General features: G+C 43.8%; 4 protein-coding genes across 5 annotated transcripts; 3 read left to right on the top strand and 1 right to left on the bottom strand.

The window, feature by feature from the left end:
- The first annotated feature begins 6,468 nt into the window (after positions 1-6,468).
- Positions 6,469-8,021, top strand: LOC124678392 (uncharacterized GPI-anchored protein At3g06035-like). Its single transcript, XM_047214292.1, has 2 exons — positions 6,469-6,566; positions 7,387-8,021. Exons 1-2 carry the CDS (start codon positions 6,494-6,496, stop codon positions 7,896-7,898), a joined length of 585 nt encoding a protein of 194 aa, XP_047070248.1. The 5' UTR covers positions 6,469-6,493; the 3' UTR covers positions 7,899-8,021.
- A 942-nt stretch (positions 8,022-8,963) lies between these two features.
- On the top strand, positions 8,964-11,500 carry LOC124674818. Of its 2 annotated transcripts, none has more exons than XM_047210873.1 (3): positions 8,964-9,052; positions 9,652-10,704; positions 10,830-11,500. In XM_047210873.1, the coding sequence occupies exons 1-3, from the start codon at positions 9,017-9,019 to the stop codon at positions 11,235-11,237; spliced, it is 1,497 nt and encodes a 498-aa protein (XP_047066829.1). In that variant the 5' UTR covers positions 8,964-9,016; the 3' UTR covers positions 11,238-11,500. The 2 variants fall into 2 exon arrangements, with proteins under 2 accessions (XP_047066829.1, XP_047066830.1); XM_047210874.1 differs by lacking the exon at positions 8,964-9,052 and adding an exon at positions 9,082-9,211.
- A 1,046-nt stretch (positions 11,501-12,546) lies between these two features.
- LOC124672863 lies at positions 12,547-15,386 on the top strand. Its single transcript, XM_047209025.1, has 4 exons — positions 12,547-12,740; positions 12,855-12,933; positions 13,611-14,654; positions 14,794-15,386. Exons 1-4 carry the CDS (start codon positions 12,547-12,549, stop codon positions 15,184-15,186), a joined length of 1,710 nt encoding a protein of 569 aa, XP_047064981.1. The 3' UTR covers positions 15,187-15,386.
- A 352-nt stretch (positions 15,387-15,738) lies between these two features.
- On the bottom strand, positions 15,739-20,337 carry LOC124674249 (probable cytochrome P450 313a4). The gene is made up of 7 exons (XM_047210288.1): positions 20,037-20,337; positions 18,620-18,819; positions 17,825-18,466; positions 17,431-17,581; positions 16,923-17,072; positions 16,433-16,599; positions 15,739-16,133 (listed from the first exon to the last, which is right to left on the bottom strand). Exons 1-7 carry the CDS (start codon positions 20,320-20,322, stop codon positions 16,026-16,028), a joined length of 1,704 nt encoding a protein of 567 aa, XP_047066244.1. The 5' UTR covers positions 20,323-20,337; the 3' UTR covers positions 15,739-16,025.
- Between the last annotated feature and the right edge of the window lie 5,291 nt (positions 20,338-25,628).

Raw genomic sequence — 25,628 nt, 5'->3', positions numbered from 1 at the left:
TAGTATACTATGCATGAGGCTTGCAACTTGTAAGATATAATTTACATGATGCATATGCTTTATTACTACCGTTGACAAAATTGTTTCTTGTTTTCAAAATAAAAGCTCTAGCACAAATACATCAATCGATGCTTTCCTCTGCGAAGGGCCATTCTTTTACCTTTTATGTTGAGTCAGCTCACCTATCTCTCTCCACCTCAAGAAGCAAACACTTGTGTGAACTGTGCATTGATTCTTACATACTTGCTTATTGCACTTATTGTATTGCTTTGCATTGACAACTATCCATGAGATATACATGTTACAGGTTGAAAGCAACCGCTGAAACTTAATCTTCCTTTGTGTTGCTTCAATACCTCTACTTTAAATTATTGCTTTATGAGTTAACTCTTATGCAAGACTTATTGATGCTTCTCTTGAAAGTAGTATTCATGAAAAGTCTTTGCTTTATGATTCAGTTGTTTACTCATGTCATTACCATTGTTTTCATCGCTGCATTCATTACATATGTTTACAATAGTATGATCAAGGTTATGATGGCATGTCACTCCAGAAATTATCTTTGTTATCGTTTACCTGCTCGGGACGAGCAGAACTAAGCTTGGGGATGCTGATACGTCTCCGACGTATCGATAATTTCTTATGTTCCATGCCACATTATTGATGATATCTACATGTTTTATGCATACTTTATGTCATTATTATGCGTTTTCCGGAACTAACCTATTGACGAGATGCCGAAGTGCCAGTTCCTGTTTTCTGCTGTTTTTGGTTTTAGAAATCCTAGTAAGAAATATTCTCGGAATTGGACGAAATCAACGCCCAGGTTCCTATTTTTGCACGAAGCTTCCAGAAGACCGGAGGGGAGACGAAGTGGGGCCACGGGGCGCCGACACGGTAAGGCGGCGCGGCCAAGGGGGGGGCCGCGCCGCCCTAGTGTGTGGCCCCCCTGTCAGGCCTCCGACTCCGCCCTTCCGCCTACTTAAAGCCTCCGTCGCGAAAACCCTAACACGTTCGACGAAACCAGAGAAAACCTTCCAGAGCCGCCGCCATCGCGAAGCCAAGATCTGGGGGACAGGAGTCTCTGTTCCGGCACGCCACCGGGACGGGGAAGTGCCCCCGGAAGGCTTCTCCATCGACACCGCTGCCATCACCACCGCCATCTCCATCAACGCTGCTGTCTCCCATGAGGAGGGAGTAGTTCTCCATCGAGGCTCGGGGCTGTACCGGTAGCTATGTGGTTAATCTCTCTCCTATGTGCTTCAATACAATAATCTCATGAGCTGCCTTACATGATTGAGATTCATATGATGATGCTTGTAATCTAGATGTCATTGTGCTAGTCAAGTGGATTTTACTTATGTGATCTCCGGAGACTCCTTGTCCCACGTGTGTAAAGGTGACAGGTGTGTGCACCGTGTGGGTCTCTTAGGCTATATTTCACAGAATACTTATTCACCGTTATGAATGGCATAGTGAAGTGCTTATTTATATCTCTTTATGATTGCAATGTGTTTTGTATCACAACTTATCTGTGTGCTACTCTAGTGATGTTATTAAAGTAGTTTATTCCTCCCGCACGGTGTAATGGTGACGAGTGTGTGCATCGTGTAGTACTTGGCTTAGGCTATGATTGTGATCTCTTGTAGATTATGAAGTTAACTATTGCTATGATGGTATTGATGTGATCTATTCCTCCTTTCGTAGTGTGAAGGTGACGAGTGTGCATGCTATGTTAGTACTTGGTTTGGTTATGTTGATCTGTTATGCACTCTAAGGTTATTTAAACATGAACATTGAATATTGTGGAGCTTGTTAACTCCGGCATTGAGGGTTCGTGTAATCCTACACAGTTAGTGGTGTTCATTATCCAACAAGAGGGTGTAGAGTCTAGCATCTATCTATTTATTCTGTTATGTGATCAATGTTGAGAGTGTCCACTAGTGAAAGTATGATCCCTAGGCCTTGTTCCTAAATATCGCTATCGCTGCTTGTTTACTCGTTTTACTCGCATCTCTACTCGTCCGCAATATTACCACCATCAACCACACACCGATCCCGGACAGCAAAGCACTTTTCTCGGTGCCGTTGCTACTCGCTCGCATTTATTCATACCACCTGTATTTCACTATCTCTTCGCGAACTAGTGCACCTATTAGGTGTGTTGGGGACACAAGAGACTTCTTGCTTTGTGGTTGCAGGGTTGCATGAGAGGGATATCTTTGACCTCTTCCTCCCTGAGTTCGATAAACCTTGGGTGATCCACTTAAGGGAAACTTGCTGCTGTTCTACAAACCTCTGCTCTTGGAGGCCCAACACTGTCTACAAGAATAGAAGCACCCGTAGACATCAGCCGCGTGGCCCTGTTGTGTGGGGCCCTCGTGACGCCTCTTGACCTGCCCTTCCGCCTACTTAAAGCCTCCGTCGCGAAACCCCCAGTACCGAGAGCCACGATACGGAAAACCTTCCAGAGACGCCGCCGCCGCCAATCCCATCTCGGGGGATTCAGGAGATCGCCTCTGGCACCCTGCCGGAGAGGGGAATCATCTCCCGGAGGTCTATTCATCGCCATGGTCGCCTCCGGATCGATGTGTGAGTAGTTCACCCCTGGACTATGGGTCCATAGCAGTAGCTAGATGGTCGTCTTCTCCCCATTGTGTATCATGTTAGATCTTGTGAGCTGCCTATCATGATCAAGATCATCTATTTGTAATCCTTCATGTTGTGTTTGTTGGGATCCGATGAATATTGAATACTATGTCAAGTTGATTATCAATCTATCATATATGTTATTTATGTTCTTGCATGCTCTCCGTTGCTAGTAGAGGCTCCGGCCATGTTGATACTTGTGACTCCAAGAGGGAGTATTTATGCTCGATAGTGGGTTCATGCCTCCATTAAATGCAGGGCGATGACGGAAAGTTCTAAGGTTGTGGATGTCTTGTTGCCACTAGGGATAAAACATCGATGCTTTGTCTAAGGATATTTGTGTTGATTACATTACGCACCATATTTAATGCAATTGTCTCGTTGTTTACAACTTAATACCTGGAGGGGTTCGGATGATAACCCGAAAGTGGACTTTTTAGGCATAGATGCATGCTTGGATAGCGGTCTATGTACTTTGTCGTAATGCCCCGATTAAATCTCATAATACTCATCATGATATATGTATGTGCATTGTTATTCCTTCTTTATTTGTCAATTGCCCAACTCGTAATTTGTTCACCCAACATCTCGCTATCTTATGGGAGAGACACCGCTAGTGATCTGTGGACCCCGGTCCTATTCTTTACATCTGAAATACAAACTGCTGCAATTGTTCTTCACTGTTCTTTGCAAACAATCATCATCATCCACACTATACATCTAATCCTTTGTTACAGCAAGCCAGTGAGATTGAGAACCTCGCTGTTACGTTGGGGCAAAGTTCTGTGATTGTGTTGTGCAGGTTCCACGTTGGCGCCGGAATCCCTGGTGTTGCGCCGCACTACACTCCTCCGCCATCAACCTTCAACGTGTTCTTGGCTCCTCCTGGTTCGATAAACCTTGGTTTCTTTCTGAGGGAAAACTTGCTACTGTGCGCATCACACCTTCCTCTTGGGGTTCCCAACGGACGTGTCAACTACACGCATCAGTGGTGATCTAGTTGGAGACGGGTTTGGCAACGTGGGAATGCTGGTGAAAATCGCGCCGACTTCGGTCATGGCGGATGATGGCGGTGTCTTTGCATCATTACCTTATCGAAGGCATCGTTGCTGCATCTCTCATCTTCTCGCTCGGGCTGTCCCGGGAAAACCCCTGATTTGGGTCTCCTAGGGTGGCACGTGGCACCATTCCCCCTCATGGGGGTATCATTTTGGAGTAGGTGCTCACTAAAAGGGACATGCGGTGGAGCGGCGTGTTTCCTTCCGCGTCAAACACGAGAAATCTCAGGGTGTGGCGCAGTGGGGCATCAGAGAGGTACGCGTGATGATGTACGCGCGCAAGGTGGTGACACTATCTGGCGCCATGGCGGCAGGCCTGGCGAGGACTATGCATATCTCTACCCTGAAGATGACTCGACGGTTTGACGACTTCTCGAGTGTGTGCATGATATGTAGTTGGTGGGGTGTTGTTTCTGTTTTTAGGACATAAGACTCTCTAGACATGATTTTCACTTGTTGCTGGGTTTGTATGTGTTGTGTGGTGACTTCAGATTATTTGATGTTTTTTTTTGAGGAAACAACGGGGGGCGATCGCCCACCTGAACTCATTTTCATTAATGCAGGAGCGGGGTTACAGGGGGGGGGGGCTTAAAGCCTACACCAATAGGTATGGGGCGGCATACCGCGCCCAAACATAGTGAGAGAGAAGGGATGGGGGGGGGGGGGGGTTTGGATACAGGGGGGAGTACAGTGCAAGGTGAAAGACATAGTCTAAGAGATGGCCTGGCACCAAGCCAGCAGAGCGCTCGTGTCAACCCTAGAGGGGGCGCGAACGACCCAAAGTCGGAGATGGTCTACCAGCAGGGCTATAATGCGTGGGGTAGACATGTAATCAGCGTCAAATACCATTCTGTTGCGGGATTTCCAGACAGTCCACAGGAGGGCCAGGATGATTGTGTTGCGTGCTTCCAGGTGCATGGGAGGTAAGTCCTCGGAGAGAGCGTCGAGGAGGGTCGGAACGTCGGCGTCCACGGGGGGGGCGACCTGAGGGGGAGACGACACTCCAAAAGGGGCGAAGGCGGGGGCAGCCGATGAACAAATGCGAGGTGTCTTCTAGCCGATTCGGGCGTAAGGGGCAATCTGGGGAGGGCACACATCCGATGCGGTGTAGCAGCGCCCGTGTCCTGGTCTTGCAAAGGCGCAGTATCCAAAAGAACACTCGCACCTTGAGAGGCGCAAAGCAGACCCAGTTGACGTCCTGTCCGGGGACGATACAACCTGAGGAGTGGAGGGACCGGTAGATGTCCCCTGTGGAGAAGTCGGTCAATGGGCCGAGCGAGATGGTGCGAATGTCCGGCGACGAGGTGAGGGAGATCCGGGAGAGGCAAGCATGGATGAACACCATCTCACCGGCGGCTGCTGCAGAGACTCGGTGAACAAGTGGGACCTCAGCCTTACCCCCCCCCCAGGGTATCGGCGATAGTGGCGAGGGGGCGGAGGCAGTGGGAGAAGGCCGCGGGGAGGGCAGCCGACAGGGGGCCCAGCGGGGTCCAAGCATCGTACCAAAGCGAGGTGGAGCGCCCGTCGCGGGGTTCAACTCTCGTAATGGAGCGGTACAGTGGAATGAGTGATTGGAAGCCCTTCCAAGCGGGGGTGGCCACATGCGGGTGGGCACCGAGGTAACTGCGCTTCACCCACCTGGTCCAGGGGGAGTCTCTTCCGGTGAACAACCCGTGCATCGCCTTCAACAGGAGACATTTGTTCTGGAGACCGAGATCCACAACACCCAGCCCACCTTCAGACCGCAGACGGCAAACGTAGTCCCAAGCGACTTGGCAATCACCACCAGAGCATTTATCTTTTGCCTTCCAGAACATCGCCCGACGCGGTCGATCCATTTTTGAGAGTGTCCCTTTGGGGATCGGTAGCACATACATGGCAAAAGATGGGAGGGCCGACAGGACTGCCGTAGTGAGGGTGAGGCGCCCGCCAATTGGGAGCAAGGACGTCCGCCATCCGGGGATGTTCACTTTTGCTGGTCTTTTATTGAATAAATATAAATAAATATGGTATTCATCTTTTGGATGCAGATAGGGTCTCAAACTTCTTTTGGAGAGAAGTGCATAAACTGTCCTATGCTTGTTTTGGAACTCATAACCTAAAACAAGCAGAGAGAATGAAATATAGGGTGCACGGCCAACTATTCGCCGAAATTGTCAGATATCAGGTACGTAGACGCTTTTGTCTGTTCTCTGGAGAAAATGAAAAGGTCAAAGTTAATGCGGTCGGTGTTAACACCGAAGTGGTGACTTTGAGCTGTCCCGGCGTCGGTCCGTCCGGTACCAACTAAACGAAGAACGCAATCTATATTTGTTTGCTTCACGTAATTAATTAACGGTGCTGCACGTTGCCCACATCTTAATTGTACTACTATCACACTGAGCACTGGGAACGCACCGACACCGACAGTGTTAGTTAGGGATCAAGCGAGGCAGCTTTCGTGACCGGAAAATGACAGTGTTCTGCAAACCATTTATCGAGTCAGAATAATACTCGTCTACTCCTATACAACCTCAACCTCCTGACATTTCTCTTGACCGTCAATTTAATAATTTCCGATCCTCGAGAAAATGATGAAGAAACATCGAGAAAAATTTCACTGACGCTTTTTAGGACAGGAAGGGAGGTCGGAGGAGGAAGAGTAAAGTGCAAAAAAGAAGCAGCAGGTGGTTGGCTACAGGACAGCGACTCGCCGCCTCCTTCCTCCTCACTCCCCCTATACATACCTACCGTCCCGTCGGAGGGGGCGACAGACAGGGCCGCAGCGAAGGATTTGGTGGGGCAAAATGGATCCCAGGGTCTCCCTCTTCTGCTTCCTCGCCATCGCTTCCTCCCTCCTGCATTGCGCCAGATCTGACGGTAAGAACACTCTCTGCTCTCTTTTCTTTTGCAGTCTGGTTCGCTTCTGTAGCAAGTCAAGCTTTCTGCTTGGTTGCGATTCATCCAACCGGTTCAGTACTAGTTCTTCTTCTGATCACCCGGATCTGCTGCGCGCGGTGCAAATTTTGTCGATTCTTGTGATTATTCTCGGATGGCTGGATGAGCATGGTGTAGTGCCATGTTCTTGTCCTTGGATGTCACTAAACTGAATGTAATGCACTTATGCACATATGCACTGGAGAGAGGCCTGGTCATCCAGGGTCCTTTTCTCTCTCTTTAAGTAACGGATCACATGGTAGTGACTAGCACGCGAATCATTTCGAGGTCAATGAGATCCTGCATTTGAGATCTAATTCCGGTAAAAACATTCTATGCACTCGCTCCGTCCACAAAAAGATGTCTCAACTTTATCAAAAATATATATGTATCTAGACGTGTTTTAGTGTGCAGATTCATGCAAATTTAGATAAAGTTGAGTGTGCAGATTCTCAATTAATTACAGTATTTTTTCCCTCCAAATGATACCCATGTTTTGTTGCAATTTGCACTGCCGACCACACACTGTCTCTAACTGAGTTTGTGTTAGTAGGGACAATGAATGCCCGTTTAACTAGTGTGATCAACTTATACCGGAAGATTTAATGATGGGAAAAACTTGCTCTTCCTGGTGAAGATCTGGCACTTTGAAAATATTCATTGCTTGTTTAGGCAGGAAATTCAGAGTATTATGAGCCAATTATTTTGATGTTGCAGCCATCATATTTCGAATTGTTTGCTTCATACTGGATCCCGCTTGCAGGAAGCGACGACAAGCTTCTCAAGGGCATCAACAGCTACAGAAGTACTCTCAAGGTCCCAGCGCTCACCGAGAACAACAATGCCGACTGTCTGGCTGAGCAGCTAGCCAAGCAGTTCAAGAGCCACGAGTGCACCAACACGACCGGAGCCAACACCGTCCCTGGCACAGAGCCAGAGTTCCCGGACTACCCCAAGTACCTTGACCATTGCCATCTCAACGCATCGGTGATCCAAGACGGACAGGTGATGCCGGCCTGCGTGCCCGGCCTCGTAGCCGACGTGGTGCTCACCAACTACACCAAGTCCCAGTACAACCAGTACCTGAACGACACCAAGTACTCTGGCGTCGGGATCGCCAACGAAGGAGACTGGGTGGTCGTCGTCCTCAGCACCAGCACGGGACCCGGCGACTTCTCACCTGCTCCCCCAGGTTCCAACTGGGCTCCATCGGTCCAGCCGTTCAGCCAGCTGATTGTTTTGCTTGTAGGATTTGTAATTTTGCTGATGAAGTGAGAAGATGTTGCTCGTAAGTCATACCACGACACCACGAAAATAGTGTATCTTATGCTTGTGTCATTCATTTTTGTATCTTCCAGATTTGAATTCCACTTCCAGATATGAAAATAGTTCCTGCAACGAGGTTTTGGATGACACGTTTTTTACTCTGTGCTGCCTTAGCCCACAATTATCAGAGCTTTTATGCATATTGGGCTCAGATGATTTCATTAGAGGACTACATCTTCAAACTTGCAGACTGAAGTTAGAAATTCAGTTCTGCTGGTACTGTGCATTCATCTTTTTCATACATCTGTACTGTGCATTCAGTTTGCTATCACCGGAAATATACTAGACTGTGCAGCTGAGATGGCTTGTTTCATATTTGAGAAGAGATGACTTGTTTGTTATTACTGCCAGTTTGCTATGACTTTTTCACCTTTGAGAAGAGATGACTTGTTTGTTATTACATCTGAGATGGCTTGTTTGTTATTTGCTGGAGTACTCTCTAAAGTGATTTTGGGTGATTTCTAACTTTTTGATTGATGGATGGCCTGTATAATTATTATTTCCGTGAACATAATCAGAATAAACTATTCTGAAGTCAGATGTTATCGGTGAAATTTGCAGAAGGAAGCAGTGGCTCGTAATAGTTGTGTATAGAAAATAAAATGAGCGATTTTCACATTAAAAGTGATACGCTCAAACAAATAACCCAATGAAATTAAAATGGTTCTAGGTTAAAAGAGAGAGAGAGTGAAACTGGTCGAATTTGCACTCGAAATTTTGAAAACCGAGGAAATAACCCCTAGCTTAGCAAAACCATTATAGTGTGTTTTCAACTTTTTATACTTTGGTGGTAGACCCGCATGGGCCCCTCAAGAGCCCAAAGCCCAGCAGTAAAGAGGAACTCAGAGAGTAGCAAAGAGAACAGAACACAGTAGGGAAGTAACCAAATCCCTAAAAAATCCAGGTAAGGCAGGCGGCCGTCGAGGCGCGGGGAGCCGGCAACTCCCAGCGAGGCGGGATACCGGGGAGCAGCGTCAGGCAGAGGCGTGAGGCGGTGCTGGGGACGCCGGCCGGGGAGGGGAGGGGAGCGGAGCGGCCGGAGTGAGGGCTCCGCGTGCCGTGTTGGGATGAGTCAACTAGGCAAGGAGTTGCGGTGCACTTCGGTAACTATTCTCAATTTATGCTTGTGTCGGGTGTTCGTCGAAGTTTGATTCGGCTTCGTTGGTTCGTACTAATTCTCACAGGAAATGGTGGATTTCACAGCCTGTTCTTAGGTTTGGAATGCTACAGTTATTATGAACTTTCCTTTGATGTCTCAAAGGGTTTAGTTTGGCACGCTTGCTCATGTCACATACTAAAAGTCTATAACATGCATAGTTCCAGCATTTGGGTTTTCACAAGCGGATTAATTGATGCATTTACTTTATTCATGAAATTAAAAGAACATTAGGGTTTGTGGCACAGACGATCACGTGGGCTTAGCCCAGTGGTTGGGGTCGCAGTGGCGCACCCCAACGACCGGAGTTCGATTCCTGTCAGGACAAATTTCGAAATTGTCACGCCAAGTCCCGCTTCTACTATATCAAAAAAGTGTCTAGTTCCTCCTAGACACGGTTTCATTTTTTTTAGGGTTTGTGGCACAGACATCCCCAGGAACGTGGTTAAGTGTACATAGTCCCAATACCTGTGGTTCTTGTGAGGAGTGTCCCAACTCCCAACAAATGTGGTTTTCTGTAGCGTACTCATTTTATTCCCTTTGCAGCAATCAACTGATGAAGACAGGCTCAGCACGCTCACTGACGACATTATACTGTATATCTTGGGGAGAGTCGACATAACCACGGCAACACGGGCTAGTGTGTTGTCAAAGAGGTGGAGGGTTTTGCCTCGGTTGCTTCCTGAGCTCAACCTTCGTGTCTGGGATTTTATGCCTATCCCATGCCCAGGACCCATTGAGGCACATCACATGGATCAAGGAATGGCATGTCTAACCAAAGCAACAAGGAGTTTCTTGGCTGATCCCACCAGGAAATCCACCAGCATCACAAACCTGCTGCTTCAGCTCTATGGGGGCAGGAACTACTCACGTGAGATTGGCCTGCTGGTCCGCGACGCGATTGACAGCGGGGTGTTAAAACAACTAGAGCTTAGAATTGTCCATGAGAAGGAGGTGCCTGTACACTGCCGACACGAGGATATGGTACAGCAAGCCCGGGATGTGATTGATTTTTTTACCACCTATCCCTGTGTGCATAGTTGCCTCGTAAGCCTTCTTCTGCATAATGTGCGTTTCACTGAGCAGGATATACACCATGTCCTGTTTGACTCCTGCAAGGAACTTAAGAAGCTGATGCTATTCCACTGTGATGTTGGGGACTGTTCAATATGGCAAATAAATGCACCAGATTCCAAACTCGCAGTCCTTGAAATCGAGATAACCTGCTTGGAGAGAGTTGAGGTGGTCTGCCTACCAAAACTGCGGCGGCTACATTTGGACAATTGGCTTTATTTTGAGGCCCCGTTGCGCTTTGGGTTTGTCCCATCTCTCAACGAATTGGCCCTTATCTGTAGTGGAACCCTTGATAATCAAGAGTTTCGTCTAAGTGCGGTTCTACATGGTACCACAAATATACATACTCTAACTCTGGACTTCGAAGGAGGAGAGCTTTGGATACAACCTGAAGGAAAGCAACTCTGCCCTGCATTCGGCAATCTAAGAGAGCTGAGTATTTGTGGCATCTCTGTTGATTTTGACTTGTTATGGACAATAAATCTCCTTGAAGCTGCTCCATCTGTTGAAATATTTCTTGTTCAGGTACTTTTGGTCACTCATTTATATATATGTGGAATTTAGAACAATCTCTCACAACAAATAAGTATGTGTGGCCATAGTCCTCTTCACCTGCAATATAACAATATGCTGATTCATGCTTGATACAGATATGGGATCAATGCCGAGAGGACAGACAGTTAAGAACAGAAACAGCTTATGCAGATCAGAGAACAAAACCTTCATGGAGCATTACTGGGTTCACGAGCTCAAATACTTGGAAACTGAAAGAGATCCTATTCGTTGGCTTTAGGCCCCTGGAGCAACAAATTTTATTTATAAGAGCGGTAATGAAGCGAGCTCCAAACTTGAAGGCGCTTCTTCTCAAAGAAAATGAAAAGCCATGCAGGCGCTGTGAGGCAATGGCCACTCCGTGCCCTCTGAGAGGAGGCTTCTTTCCAAGGGACCAAGAGGAGCAAGAAGCAACAGTGAAACAATTTAGAGATGGTGTATGTTCCTCTGCGCGTATAATCTTTGCAAGTGGTCATGTTAATGTTAAATGTGCCGTGTATTCTTGAAGGGAGTGCAGTTTGCCGGAAGTGAGGAACTTACATATGGGGTCTCTTCCTCTGCGCATATAATCTTTGCAAGTAGTCATGCTAGTACTAAATGTGCCATGTGTTCTCCTTTCTCACTGTAGGGTTTCTGTTGTGATGCGCTTATTGTACTGTCGGTTTAATAGACGTTCTATGGTTTGATAGTAACCATCATTTGCCGTCTGTGTTACCTATGTTGTGTACCCTGGAAAGAATGTTGATCCTATGTAAGGGTATCTATGCTACTCCCAGTCTTTTTTGTGTCGTCTAGATTTGAAATCAACTTGGTCTCATTGACAAGACACCAGTATTTGCCATGAGGGCTGGGATTAAAATTGTGCTTTACTTGACATTTAGAAAAAAATGCTTGGCGATGTTTCCCTTTCTTACTATGCTGATACCTTTTTTATAGTGTCAAAGGACCATATCTGAACATTTAAAGCACCTTTATCTGAACATTTGACATGAAAGTCAGGTTGCATTTGATTATTCATAAGTAAATCAGCTTGGAACCACAGTTTGAGCTGGCAAATCGTTGCTTGGACACTCATTCATATGATAGGTATAGAGTCCTGCCAAGCATATTCAGGAGCAGGGCAGATGCATCAGGAATCGCCCTGTGCAACAATTGCCTTCACAAAATTCACATGATGAATGAAGTGGTTTCAGTGATTGGTCGGCGCACAACCTGGAAGAAGCCCCACTCCTCTTGCATGATTGCACACTAGTCCGTGTCGCTGTGGTTCCATTTTTTTGATGTTTTTTTGTTTAGGGTTCATGTTCTACTTAGAAAGGTGTGACGACTACCTAAAAATGAAATAAAGGTCTTAGCAGGATGATTTCCTGTTTATTTACTACAACAAGTTCACTATGACAAGGTTTGTCTAGCTCCAATGAGCATAGGCGGACCTAGCACCCCTGTTGCCCGGGCAGCCGGCTGCCCGGGCTTCCGGCCGTCTGGTAGGTTTATTTTTGCCCCTATTTTATATGTATTTGATACAAAATTAGAACACTAAGCCTATTTTACCCAGACTTCAAAAAATTTCTGGGTCCGCTTATGGCAATGAGGGAAGTGCAGGAATGGCGGGACGTCTTCGACTCATTCGAGTTCTTGTAGTCATCGCTAGATGGCCCAAAGATCTATTTAGTATATTTTTTATTCATTTCAGGATTTCTTGAATACTTCGCCCCAAAAGTAAAAACACGATGGTGTAGAACTTTTTTTTTCTTTGAGGTGTGCGAGTTGAGAAAACATCAGAGAAGATTCACAATTTTGCGCCAGATAGACAAAATGGTCGTGTTTCGGGAGGACATGACCGCATGGGCCCATCAAGACACACCCAAACAGCCCGAGGCCCAGCAACACACCCAAACAGCAACTGAGCGAAAGCCAAGACAGATTGAGAGAATCCACGAAATTCCAGGCGCAGCGGCGGCGGCTGTCGACGTCGGGGCCGCGGGGAGCCAGAGACTCCACGAGGCCTTGTAAGCCGGCGAGTCCCCAACTAGCGCGCTATCGGGGAGCTGCATCCGACGTTGGGCTGGGAACGCCGGCTGGCTCGGAAGAGAAGCGGGCTGGTGTCCGCTTGCCCTGCGCAGGAGCGACCTCACGGCGGCGGGCCTGGGATCAACTATGCCTGGGATGAGCCAAGTAGCCGACGAGCCACTTTACCCTTGGGTAAATGTTCCCCATTCTTCTTGTGTCTGTTTTGTGCAGTTGCAGGTTCTAGCCGCTCGATTTGGACCCGGTAGCTCGTAATTTTGAGCGCAGTAATGAATTTCACAATTTATTCTTAGATTGGAAATAGTTAAACATGAACTTATTTTAGCCGTTTCAGGGTTAGTTCGTCAGTGTGCGTTTGGGACGCTTTCTCACGAGTCATGTCACATGCCAAAAGGAAATGGAGTAGATCATTAGGGTGCTACCAAGCACATTATTGGCTATTTGGCTGGATTGCTCATGTGTTCAAGCACATCGCTGGATGATTCTTTTTTTTGGAATCCACACATCTTGTTGCTGCTAAGTACGATTTGATCTCAGCATAATTGGAACTCTGGTAGCAGTTCGTGAACAAGACGGTCACTGGATCCTTGACAGATTTGCACGTTCCTAGCTTTTCTTACGATGCACGCCAAATAAAGAGCACCAGGTTATTGGCAGATTTAGCCGGATTATTCATGGAATCCAATAATTTGCTCTACGACACATGTTCTTTTTCCCTATCCTCATTTAGATTTCGATCTACTGCAGTAGCTGCTCTTACTTAGTATTTCTTTTGCATTACTCCTTGAATATTAAGATTTCTGCAACAAGGGTGTTCTCTAACTGCTGATATTTTGTTAACTTTGCAGCAGGCACAACATGAAGATAGGCTCAGTGAGCTGACTGATGACATTATATTGTCTATCCTAATGAGAGTCGACACAACTACAGCAACACGGACTAGTGTGCTGTCAAAGCGGTGGAGGAATTTGCCTCAGTTGCTTCCTGAGCTCAACCTCCGTGTCTGGGATTTCCTGCCCATCCCACGCCTCGAACCTGTTGAGGCACATAAGATGGATCGAGCAATGACTTGTCTAGCCAAAGCAACTAGGAGCTTCTTGGCTGACCCCAGCAGAAAGTCCTCGGTCACAAGGCTAAGTCTTCAGTTCTACATGACCGGTGATTACTTGTGTGAGATTGGCCCGCTGGTTCATCACGCGATTGACTGCGGGGTGGTAAAAGAATTAGACCTTTCTATTGTTGATGACAAGGAGCCTAGCATCTGCACGCATGAGGATATGCTACAGCAAGCCCAGGCCATCGAGGGATTTTTTACAGCCTATCCTTGCGTGCTTCGTTGCCTCACAACGCTCTTTCTGAAAAATGTACTGTTTTCTGAGTGGGATATACATCACCTCCTATTTGACTGCTGCAACCAACTGCGGCATTTAGCTCTGTACAACTGTGACGCCGGCGAGTTTTCGGTATGGCAGATAAATGCGCCAAATTCCGAGCTCAGAATCCTTGAAGTCTGGATGTCCTGCTTGAAGAGAGTTGAAGTGCTCTGCCTTCCGAAACTGGAGCGGCTCCATTGGAATGAGTGGTTTTATTTTGAGTCCCCCTTGCGTTTTGGTTCTGCGCCATCTCTCAAGGAATTGGCTCTTACGTGTGGTGCAACCCTTGATCATGAAGTGTTTAGTTTAAGTGAGGTTATACGTGGTACCACAAACATACATACTCTGACTCTGGACTTCAAAGGAGAACGCCTTTGGATACAACCTGAAGGAAGGCAACTCTGCCCTGCATTCCACAAGCTAAGAAAGCTGTATATTTGGGGCATTTTTGTTGAGTTTGACCTGTTATGGACAATAAATTTTCTTGAAGCTGCTCCATCTATTGAGATATTTTCTGCGCAGGTACTTTTTAGGCCACTCTTTCTTCCTTTAGTTTAATATATACCATATGTACGTTTTGGAATTCAGAACAGGCTCTCAAAACAGAGAAGTATGTGTGACCATGATCCTGTTGTACTGAATGTGTCGATGCTTTATGCAGGTATTTGATCATGCTTGCCAAGATGACGAGGAGGTAAGAACAACAGACGTTTACGGGGCTCAGAAAACAAAACCACAATGGAACATCCCTAAGTTCACAAGCTCTAAACCATGGCAATTGAAAGAGCTTGAACTTGTCGGCTTTAGGCCTCTAGAGCAACAGTTTCTATTTGTAAGGTCTGTGATGGAGCGAGCTGCAAACTTGAAGGCAGTTCTTCTCAAAGAAGATGACGAGCCATGCCAAGACTGCGAGAGATTGAGCAGGCCACATCCTCCTCCGATAGGAGGTTTCTTCCCAAGGGACAAAGATGAGCAAGAAAAAATCGTCAAGCAGCTTAGAGATGGGGTCTGGTCCTCCGCACGGATAATCTTTTCAAATAATCGTAATAGTTGAATGTGAGCTGTGGTAATTCGATGTGTCTGTTGTATTCAGAGTAATTCACCTATCAATGCCTTGTTTCTCTTATCTTTTCTCAATGTAGAATTTATGTTGTCGTGCAATTCTTGTAATAGACGTTGAATGGTATTCTAATCAGTGACCGTCTGTTGTGTGAAAGTACTCATCATATCATGTTTCAGTGCTTAGGAGGTGTTGACCTGGGTCTCTGGGATTGACTTCTCAACTGTTCTTATCTTGTCTGGGATAAGCTTTCAAAGAAAAACTTCAGCAGATATGACTGGTTCGAAACTTTCACTCGGAAATGAACTGCAAATTTCAATCCCTACTAGCTGGTCAACATGATGTTTCATTAAAACACAAACATTTAAATGTGACGTTTGCTGGGAACTTGAGAAGTTAAAACTTGAAACAACATTCTGCCCATAAATATAATGTAATGTACAAGTTTTGCGTATGATACATCATACAATGTGATGGTACATTGGGGCTGACATTACAGACTTACAGTCCCCCAGAGGGAGGAGAAAACATCGGGGGGGGGGGGGGGGAAGGAAGGCTACTGGTTTATATGCACGTCGGCAAACACCTGTGATTTCACAGCCCAGAGTGCCTCAAAACTTCAATAAACAACTAGGTGTAACAAAGCTCGTCGGAGCTGTAAAAAATCTGGTGCAAAAAAACCTTCCATGTCGCAAAGTAGCACCTTCTACAAACCTCAATGCTGTTGACACGACGGTAGGAGAGCAAACCAGATCATATCCTGGTGAGTAACACCAGTAAAAAACGTAAATATATACGGTAAGGCGTCAAAGTTTCTTCGTTCAACTCTTGCTTCAGATCTTTCTTCCCATGAGGATAAGTTTGGGGTTTGGAAGATGGCCAAGGTTGTTGCTGTTAACTGCCAAGTCCATTTCTCTGGATAAATCTGGTTGAGGCTGCACCTGCAAGTTAGTTCCAGTTAATATTAGAAATTTAGAATGTAAACTAGCAGGGGGTAATACTGTACAGCTCGAGAGCGTAAGACCCCATCTAGTTAATCGATCAGATTCTACAATATCCAGAACAATGCTTATTAATTTTGAACATTTTATTACTACACTTAGATCATATGAATAAGAAGATATACAATGCTTTTGCATGTAATGCAAATGCTGAGCCCATATGAGCAGATACCAAAAAGGAAATTGGGGCATGTACCAGACATATAACAAGAGTAAGCATAACAGTTATCACAACAAACCTCGTAGTTCAGGAGAAGAGACGCAATCAACATACAGATCCCAAGAATTGCAAACTTCTGACCCACACATGCCCGACTCCCAGAACCAAATGGAAGGAATGAGTCAGTCTTATTGCACTCAGTGAAAAGCTTGATTCTGTTTGAGCCTTTATGTGCTCCTAATATTTCTACAGTGAAAGAAAGAAAACCGAGTGAGAAGGGAATTAGGAAGTTCTAAAACTTCATGAAATAAATCCGATGGAATAAATATAGATTGAAGTCATCGGGAGATCCTTAGGGATCTAGTAACAAATTTGTGACAGATATATATATATATAGCCTAACATGAAGTCTCTAGAAGATTAATGTGCCATGTTACTACTTTATATGTAAATTCTCAGTGTTGGTGGTCAAGCACATAAGAGTTTTGCTTAAATGCACCACAATATAAGGAGGTGCGGCCTTGGACACAACATGGAAGTGGAAATAAAATGAGGGGGGAGGGATCTACCTCCAAGATCAATTTCCTTTTGAAGCAAACGACTAGGATTAAACTGGCAAGCATCATGCCCCCATACAGAAACATCCATTTGCACGAGATGAAGAGGAACGACCAATGTCGCTCCAGCTGGTATAATGATACTAGATTTGAGAGTTAAATCTGCAATTGAAATCAAAAGGAGATCAATAATACAACAAACACAGACTAGAAATAAATGCCACTATAGTACAGTGATAGTAAGATCTCTTGCAGATAGATGCATAAGTGAATCTCAGGATCAACACATAATTTCAATGCAACAAGAGTAGAGCAAACAAAATAGTACTCCATTTTACAAGATCATATGATATTTGGACAGGTTGTCGTAGTAACATAATGAATGTGTAAGCAAAACAGCGGTAAAACCCTGTAATAATACAAGTAACAAGCTACACAGCTCAGTGTTGCTGGAAAAAAAAATCCTAACATGCTATACTCGCATGTTTTGTTTCTCTCTTTCCCAAGAAAGCATGCATACCGTGTTGCAGAGAACATCGCTGGAGAAGAGGTCCAGCAGGCAAAAGGCGAGCAGATTCACATACAGTGGCAAGTAAGAATTGCATCCTAAGCACATCATCTACCTCCAGCTCCGATGATTGATCGCAAACTGCAACAATATCAGCATATAGCTGTAGAAAAAGGCATCATGTGTAAGTCAAACTTAAAAGTGCAGAAGCAAATGAATGAAAACCCTTGGAGGCTATGCAACAACTGTCAAATGTCACTGACTCACTATGACTTGTGAGACATGTTAAGAACAGATATATTCATATCATCATATGAACAAGCAGGAAACAATAATTGTCAATTTTAACATCATACAAAGAGCAACCAGGACAATCTGTAACAGAGAGAAATAAAACAATGTGTACCTTGTCTTTTAGCTTTGGATACAAGACAAGTCTCGTTAAAATGCTGCCAATCAGGTTAGCAGATGCAGAAATTCCATGCAACATCAAACCCACGATATTCCCACATATTTCCTCTTCTGAACAGAGAGACCTTTCAACAGCCCCATAGAGACAGCGACCTGATATTATCCCATCTAGCAGAGAAGTACATCCAACTGGATCTTTTACGACCCCTTCACTTTTCTTACAGGATCTCAAATCATTATGGCCACGTAAACTACTTTGCTCTATGGATTTTCTGATAATGCCTTCTGTTAAGATCTTCAGCTTAGCACATAGGCTCCTGTACTTCCTATAACCAGATTTCCAAAATGGAGGAACTGCATAAGAAGCCCAGAAGCAGCCGTCCTTTGCGACAATCATCAGAAGCTCCTCATATGCAGCAGCATCAGGCCAATCAAAGAAGACTTCACCAAAAAGAGCTGTGCCAATGATGTTAAATGCCATGTGTTGGGAAAAAGATCTGCAATCCAGAGAGTCCTTGTCCATAGTAGAGTCAACTCTATCGAGGATAGCTTCAATGATTTTGAAAGAACTTCCACTGGCACCAATGTTAAGTTTTTCATTCAAGAATACTTCCAGTAATTCCCTACTACTTTTGACCTAAAAGCAGGACAAAAGCATTTCGAGAAGTAAAAAATCAAAGCAGCAATGATATGTTCCATCTATCAATTCTAGATAGCACAAATAATGCATACAGTAAGACAAAAAGAAATGCAAAATCCACATGGTTTTTCATCTCACTCATACACATACCTTCTCAAATGAGGAAATGAACAAGCCAAGTCTTCCACAAGCTAAATTATAGGTCCGTTCAGTCAGTGGTAATTTATCTTCAGCTTTTGCTAACATCTGTTTGATTAGAGTGACATCTTTAACTGAGACAAGTAATTGAGACGGTCCTAACCACAGTCGGACAACTGGTCCAAAAGTGTCATGTAATTTTGATAGATAGCCTGCAAATAAAACAATTTCAAGGAGCATATAGTCAGAATAAAGCTATAAAATAACAAGGCGCCGGGTGGAAAATTACAGTGACGAGTCTGCTAAAAATGCACATTATGTTATTTCTAAAATGATTTTGCATAGAGCTTTATAACCGACTATTATCCATATAAACTATTTGATGGGCCATGTGTTTGAGCCTTGAATAATAGGGTCCCTACAGAGTTGAGTTGGGCTAGCCAAGGACAATGCTACCCAACCAGGAAAGGGCAAGGAAAAAAAAGGAAATGAAAGAACAAGAAGTGACATACATATAGGTTGGAAGGGGTCAAAAACAATTCATAAGAAAAAAAATGACTGGTATTATTAGCTGCATGTCAATGTCTAATATTACAAATGTGTAAGACCCGTTCTTGTTCTTAGAAATTTCATCTGCAAAAAGTGCCAGAATACATGGTGTAGTTCACGTAGTGGACACCCCATTGCTTGAATATAAAAAATGATTGTGTTAGCAGATTTGCCAACATAAGATAATTCTAACTTTCTAAGCAAAGTAACTTGATTTCTCATTGGCAAAACTTTATGTCAACTGAAAGTCAACTGCGCAAATCATTCGGTGGCCTGGCTCTGGGTGTGCTGGGTGCTGGCAAAGCGTCAGAATGCTTCAAGTCGTCAAGACTAGCCTAAAAGCAGAATAAGTAAACCTGATTACCAGCAAATAGAGCTGCCAAACAACAGTTATCACCACCTAACACTAACAGACCCTAACCTACAAATTTGGCCATAAGCTTGTCACTGATCAACCAACGCCCTAAAATCCATCAAAGATCAAACTGATATGCCAATCAACCAACTCCCCCGCCTGAAGCAGATCTCGTATCATCGTAACGGAAGAAAACCAGACCAAATTCCCAAGTGGTCGGTACTCGATTTGCTGCTGCTAGCATGTAGTAACCGAACATCCCGGCGCCTCAATGAGGGGCTACTAAATTCGGAATCACGCTGCAGCGATCACAACTTGTCCACATGCCTATGTGATTTGGGCACTGAAGCATCGCAGAAGACCATATGTCGAAGATTGTAGCACGTGGAGGGGCCGAGCTCACGCCAAATTCGGTTCCAGTCTCCATCCATCCACCCACCAGAACCACCAACAGACCCAACCAAACGCAGCCAACCGAACCAAATCATAATTAGAAAGGTTGTGGAGGGAAGCGGCAAACCCTACCGGTGATGTCGCCGCCCGCGCGGCAGACGGCGGCGAGGCCGGGGTCGGCGAGGAGGGCAGGCGGGCCGGGGAGACGGGACCCGAGGGCCCAGAGGCGGAAGAGCGCGGAGACCCGGAGGAGAAGGACCCACGTGACGGCGAGGAGCCCCGCCCACAGCAGCGCGTTGGTGCCGCGCTGCGCGTAGTCGCGGAGGAAGGCGCGGCCGCCGCAGGCCGGGCCGCCGCCGCTGAGCAGCGCGCTCAAGAGGGTGTACGGCACGTCGGCGGTGCCGCAGGAAGGGGCCATGGCGGCGCGAGCTGTGAGAGCTCGAGCTCGAGCTGTCCTGTTGCGAGAAGAAGAGAGGAGGGAACGGAATGGAACATTCGCCTGCGGGCGGCTGCTGTAGAAGGAAAGATCTGCAGGCTGCAGGCCACTTGACAACTTGAGGCGGTTTACTCTTTTCCATTGAGGTCCATGTGCAATGGGAAATTAGAAGACTACTAGAAGGAAATATACTCCTCCATTGTTAAAAAGAAGGCCTATACAATATACATGTTTTACGAAATCAAATAATGTAAGATTTGATAAAATTAATATATCAACAAATAAAGTATTCCTATGATGTATTTAATGATATTGATCTTTATCCTAGATTTTACAAAGTGTTACACTTGATCGACTGAGACATAGACAAGACTAAATAATATTACCTCCATCCCAAAGCTAAGGATTATATTTTTTTGAAAAGTCAAAACAAGTAAAATTTAACCAAAATTTTAGAACAATCTATCAATAAATATAATATTTTATAGATACCATACAAAAATATATTCTATTATCTATTTAATAATATTAATTTTGTATTTTACATGTTAATGATTTTTGATAAAAAATAATAGTTAAGCTTGACTTTGCAAAAATAATATAAACCTTAATCTTTGGAATGGAGGTAGTAGCGACTAACAATTTTTTGCTCATTCGCTTCTACTCCGCACGATGGGTTCTAGGAAAACAAGTATATGGGTGTCACATTTTTTTATGGAGAAGCCACATATAGAAATTAATATATGGCATGGAATGCTATGATACCGACAAGGAGATCAAACTATGACAATAGCTCAATGTCAATATATTTTTGAATTTTCCTTATTGTTTTCATTGAGTTTTTCTCCTCCCCCCATGTATTTTGTAATTCTGAGATTTGTAGTGGCTGGTTTTTAATTTTGTCAAGGAATCTTATCTTGAAACACACCCATCACATGATAAAGAAAACAAAGACAACACCCATCAAGACAGGTTAGCTAGCTAGCGTTGTGATGCATACATCGTGACTGACAAAATGCCAATGCTTTCACTTAAGAAAATGACACGTCAGCATCACAAGAAACCCATGATTTTTTCCATAAAAAAGGGGCCATGACCCATGAGTGAGTCTCTCCAGGCATGAGAAAGGCTGGAAGTTGCTTCAATGAGACTCGCGCAGATCACGGAGGGAGCACGAATCGGCGAATCGCATCGAATATTCAAAGGGCTTCTTCTATGCGGTTGCGTGTCCCTTGTGATCCTCGCTCCACCATTATCTTGCAATTTTGGTCTGACTTCGTGTCATCCGTGCCACGCGCCAGCATCACGCCCTGCCAGACAGGATATTCTACGCAAAGTCAATTGGGATGAGCTCAATAAACCGTCATAAACCATTAGGAGTTATTTTGACCTTGTTCTGAAGGAGCTGTTCGTTTTGATCTTAGCAAATTCATGTCTTCACAAGATTTGACAACTTGATGACAAATCGGTGCACTTTTTTTTTTGATTCACAGGGAGACAACCTCCTCGGTTTCATTTATAACATAAACGAAACTAGTGTTCAGGAGCATATTTTTCAAACTGAAAAGCTAAAACAAAGCCGTAGCTTTTGGAACGAAACGAAGTTTAAACCTAAACACTACACATTAGGGGTACTGAACCAACCTCAGGTCATCACCAGCAAAAGCACGCCAATTCTCTAGCCAAAAACTATCCAAAACCCACCACATGCATTACATTACACCAACAACTAAAAGTCATTACTTTTTGCAAGCTATTTGAAGCAGACCAACCCAGCACGACATGGACCGAGGCGTCTTCCACTGGATGCTCCTTGTAAGCCAGAGACGCTCTTCCACCATGCTCAAACTTTGAGGCAGGGTCTAGGAGGAAATCTAGTAAGCTGGTGCACTTCAGCTTGACATCAGTTCCAAGGGTGCTTTGATAAGTTTCACCGGGATCTCCACAAACATATCCACATCCTTTCAAGTTTGATCCTTGAAATGAATTTTCCAGTTCCTTAGGTATGATAGAATCAATCTCCACAACTTCCTCAAATCTATCCAAATCAGTCAATTAAAAACTATGTTATTTCTAGAATTCCAAATCTCCTACAAGATAGCAGAAGAAATGAAATTAAATTATAAGAATCTCTTATTGCATAGCCATCTACCAGCTACATCTACAAATTTGTCAATCCTATACTAAAAGCAACTCTCTACCAAAAGCCAAATGCTTTTTGCCACAATGCAATCAAAGAAAAGATTATGCACACTCTCAAACTCTTTACAAAAGGAACACTCCATAGGTTTTAGAATTACTCTATGTCTCAAATTATCTATAGTCATAATTTTATTCTGGGAAAACAACCAAAGAAACACCTAGACTCTGGGAGGAATTTTGAGATGCCAAACTGCAGAAAGATAAATTAAAGTTATACCCCTAAAATTAACTGAAACATACATTTTGAAGAATATATTTCATTAGTTTCATATGACATAAGCTGGTATTCCTCAGCATCTAATGCTATGGTGTTAGCAATAGCAACTAATTCCTGCCACTACACCATCATCTCATCCGAAAAGGTTCTCCTAAAGTCACATCTCAGGTTTGTTCCATCCCAAACCTCACAAACTGTTTTAGTTTGTTGATTAGAGATAAAATAGATATCCCAAAACTGTGTAGCTAGATAAATCTAACACTTCTACCATTACCAATCTTCCACTTGTAGCCAAAACTCACAGCTTCAACAGCTCCCATCACCCCCTTCCAAAAGGTTGATGGGTGAGTATCATGGCAACACAAAATGCTTGGATTTCTAGTATTATATTTGTTATCTATCACTTTTCTCCACAGAGTCCCTTCACCCTATATATATCTCTTAACCCAAGACCCTAGTAAACAGACATTAAGATCTTGCAGGTTAGGAATACCCAAACCTCCAAACTCTTTCCTCATATATACAGAGGGCCAATTAGCTAAATGAATCTTATGATTCCCCTCTTCATCATTCCACAAACAATTTGCTAATTGAGTATTAATGAGCTTCAAAGCCCACTTACGAAATTTAAAGAAAGATAATAGATATATAGGGATACCAGATATGACAGATCTTACTGATTCTCTTTTGGCTGCAGAGGACAGAAGTTTTCCTCTCCAGCCAGTCATTCTACCTAGGAGAGCATCAATTAAAGGTTGTAAATCCTCTCTCCTCAACTTATCATAATATAAAGGGATCCCAATGTATTTAATAGGAAAAGAACCCACGACACAACCAAAAATATCTAAAAAAGGAGAGCACTCCTCTATGTCTACATTGATAGGGATCAGCTCACTTTTATGATAGTTAATTCGCATACTAGAAATTTGTTCAAAATTAAACATGTCAAAATCCACTTCATATTTATTGCAATTATACTACTTTTCTCTAGGAAAAGTAGAGTATCATCAACATATTGGAGGCAGAGCACACCTCCAGGGACAAAATCAGGGCATAAACCCTTGATTAGCCCCTCTCTACCTCCTTTTAAAAGCATTTTTGAGAACACATCAACCACAATAAACAAACCAGGGGATAAAGGATCCCCCTGTCTTAATCCTTTACCAGTAAGGAAAAAGTCACTCTCTATCTCATTAATTTTCGCTCCCACAGACCTTCAAGTGGTAAGCTGTCTAATAAGCCTAATCCAAAAAAGGCTAAAACCCCTAAGTTGTAGAATTTCATACAAGAAATCTAAATTTACTCTGTCATAGGCCTTTTCATAGTCAATTTTAAATACAAAACCCTCCATCTTTTTCCTATGCACCTCATGTACTATCTCATAAGCAATTACCACACTCTCCAGAATATATCTTCCCTTAATAAAAGCAGATTGGTTGTGAGAGATCAACCTACCTATGATTTTAGCCAGTCTATTTGTCAAGACTTTACAAAAAAAAATTAAAACTGCAGTTTAGCAAACTAATAGGCCTAAACTTCTTCATGGTTCTAGCATCATTCTCTTTCCGAATCAAAGTAATCATAGCAAAGTTTAGTCTAAAAATGTCTAATCTATCCTCAAACCAGGCCTCAAACAAATTCATTAAGTCTTCAACTATAAAATCCCAATACTTTTGATAGAATAAAAAGAAAGTCCATCTACTCCATGTGCTCCATCAGCATAGGACCCAAACACAACTACTTTTACTTCCTCTAGGGAAAATCTACCTCCTAACGTATCATTCTCCCCTCTAGAGTTACTTTTTCTTCAGGCAAAAAAAGTTCTCCATCAACCTGATATCAGGTCTATCTTCAGCAGCAAACAACTCTTTATAATAATTCTTAACTATGTCTGACTTCCCCTTTGTTTCAGTAACAGGTCCATCAGGGCCTTCCAAAACAGGGATCATCTTTTTTCTCCTCCTTTGATTAGCTAAAGCATGAAAATAAGCAGTATTCATATCCCCTTCACATATATCCTTATCCCTAGAACGTTGCTTAGCTTTTATTTCCTCTATAAGACAAAATTTACTAAGTTCAGAAAGAATTTGTTTAAACCTATCAGCTTCATCAGCAAGGAGCTCCTGATACTTAGCTTTGATGTCTAGAGCATCATATTCCTCCATAAGGGATTTCTTCCTTTTCCTAATCTCACCATCTATATTGGCATTCCACCCCTTAGCAGAACTTCTAAAACACCTCACTTTTGTCTGCCATATATCTAGAGGATTATTACTAACTACTTGAATAGACCAAGCTTTTGACACCACCTCCATAAAATCAGGTCTAATACTCCACCATTTTTAAAATTTAAAACTACTTTTCTTTGAAGCAGTGGCCTCTTCTGAACCCCAAATAATGGGGGTATGGTCACTGCCTAATCTACGTAAAGCTTTTGCATTTCCTAGAGGGAATAAAGCTCCAAAACTAGTAGTACAAAAGATCCTATTATTCCTACTCATGATCATATTGCTTTGACTATTTCCCTAGGTAAAATATCTACCAGCTAAACCTATTTCAACCAGGGCCCACATATTTATCCATGCATTAAACTTGTTAGCCCATTTAAAATCAATTACACCATTACTTTTATCAGTTTGGTATCTAACTAAGTTAAAGTCCCCACAAATCATGGCAGGACCATCCCAATTTTAAAAAAGCTCATGAAGTTCTGAAATAAAAGCATCGTTCCCCTCCTCATAGGGAGAGCCATAAACTGTAGTCAACCTAATGTTTAAACCAGACCTCTTTATTTTAACTTTTGGACTAACAGAGAAAACCTTCACCTCCCAAGAGATGACTTCAAACACATCACTATTAACCCCTACCA

Source organism: Lolium rigidum, chromosome 7 (genome assembly GCF_022539505.1).
Source record: "Lolium rigidum isolate FL_2022 chromosome 7, APGP_CSIRO_Lrig_0.1, whole genome shotgun sequence".
Taxonomy (NCBI): domain Eukaryota; kingdom Viridiplantae; phylum Streptophyta; class Magnoliopsida; order Poales; family Poaceae; genus Lolium; species Lolium rigidum.
Note: the sequence above shows the minus strand (reverse complement) of the source record. Positions and strands in the feature narration are given on the sequence as shown.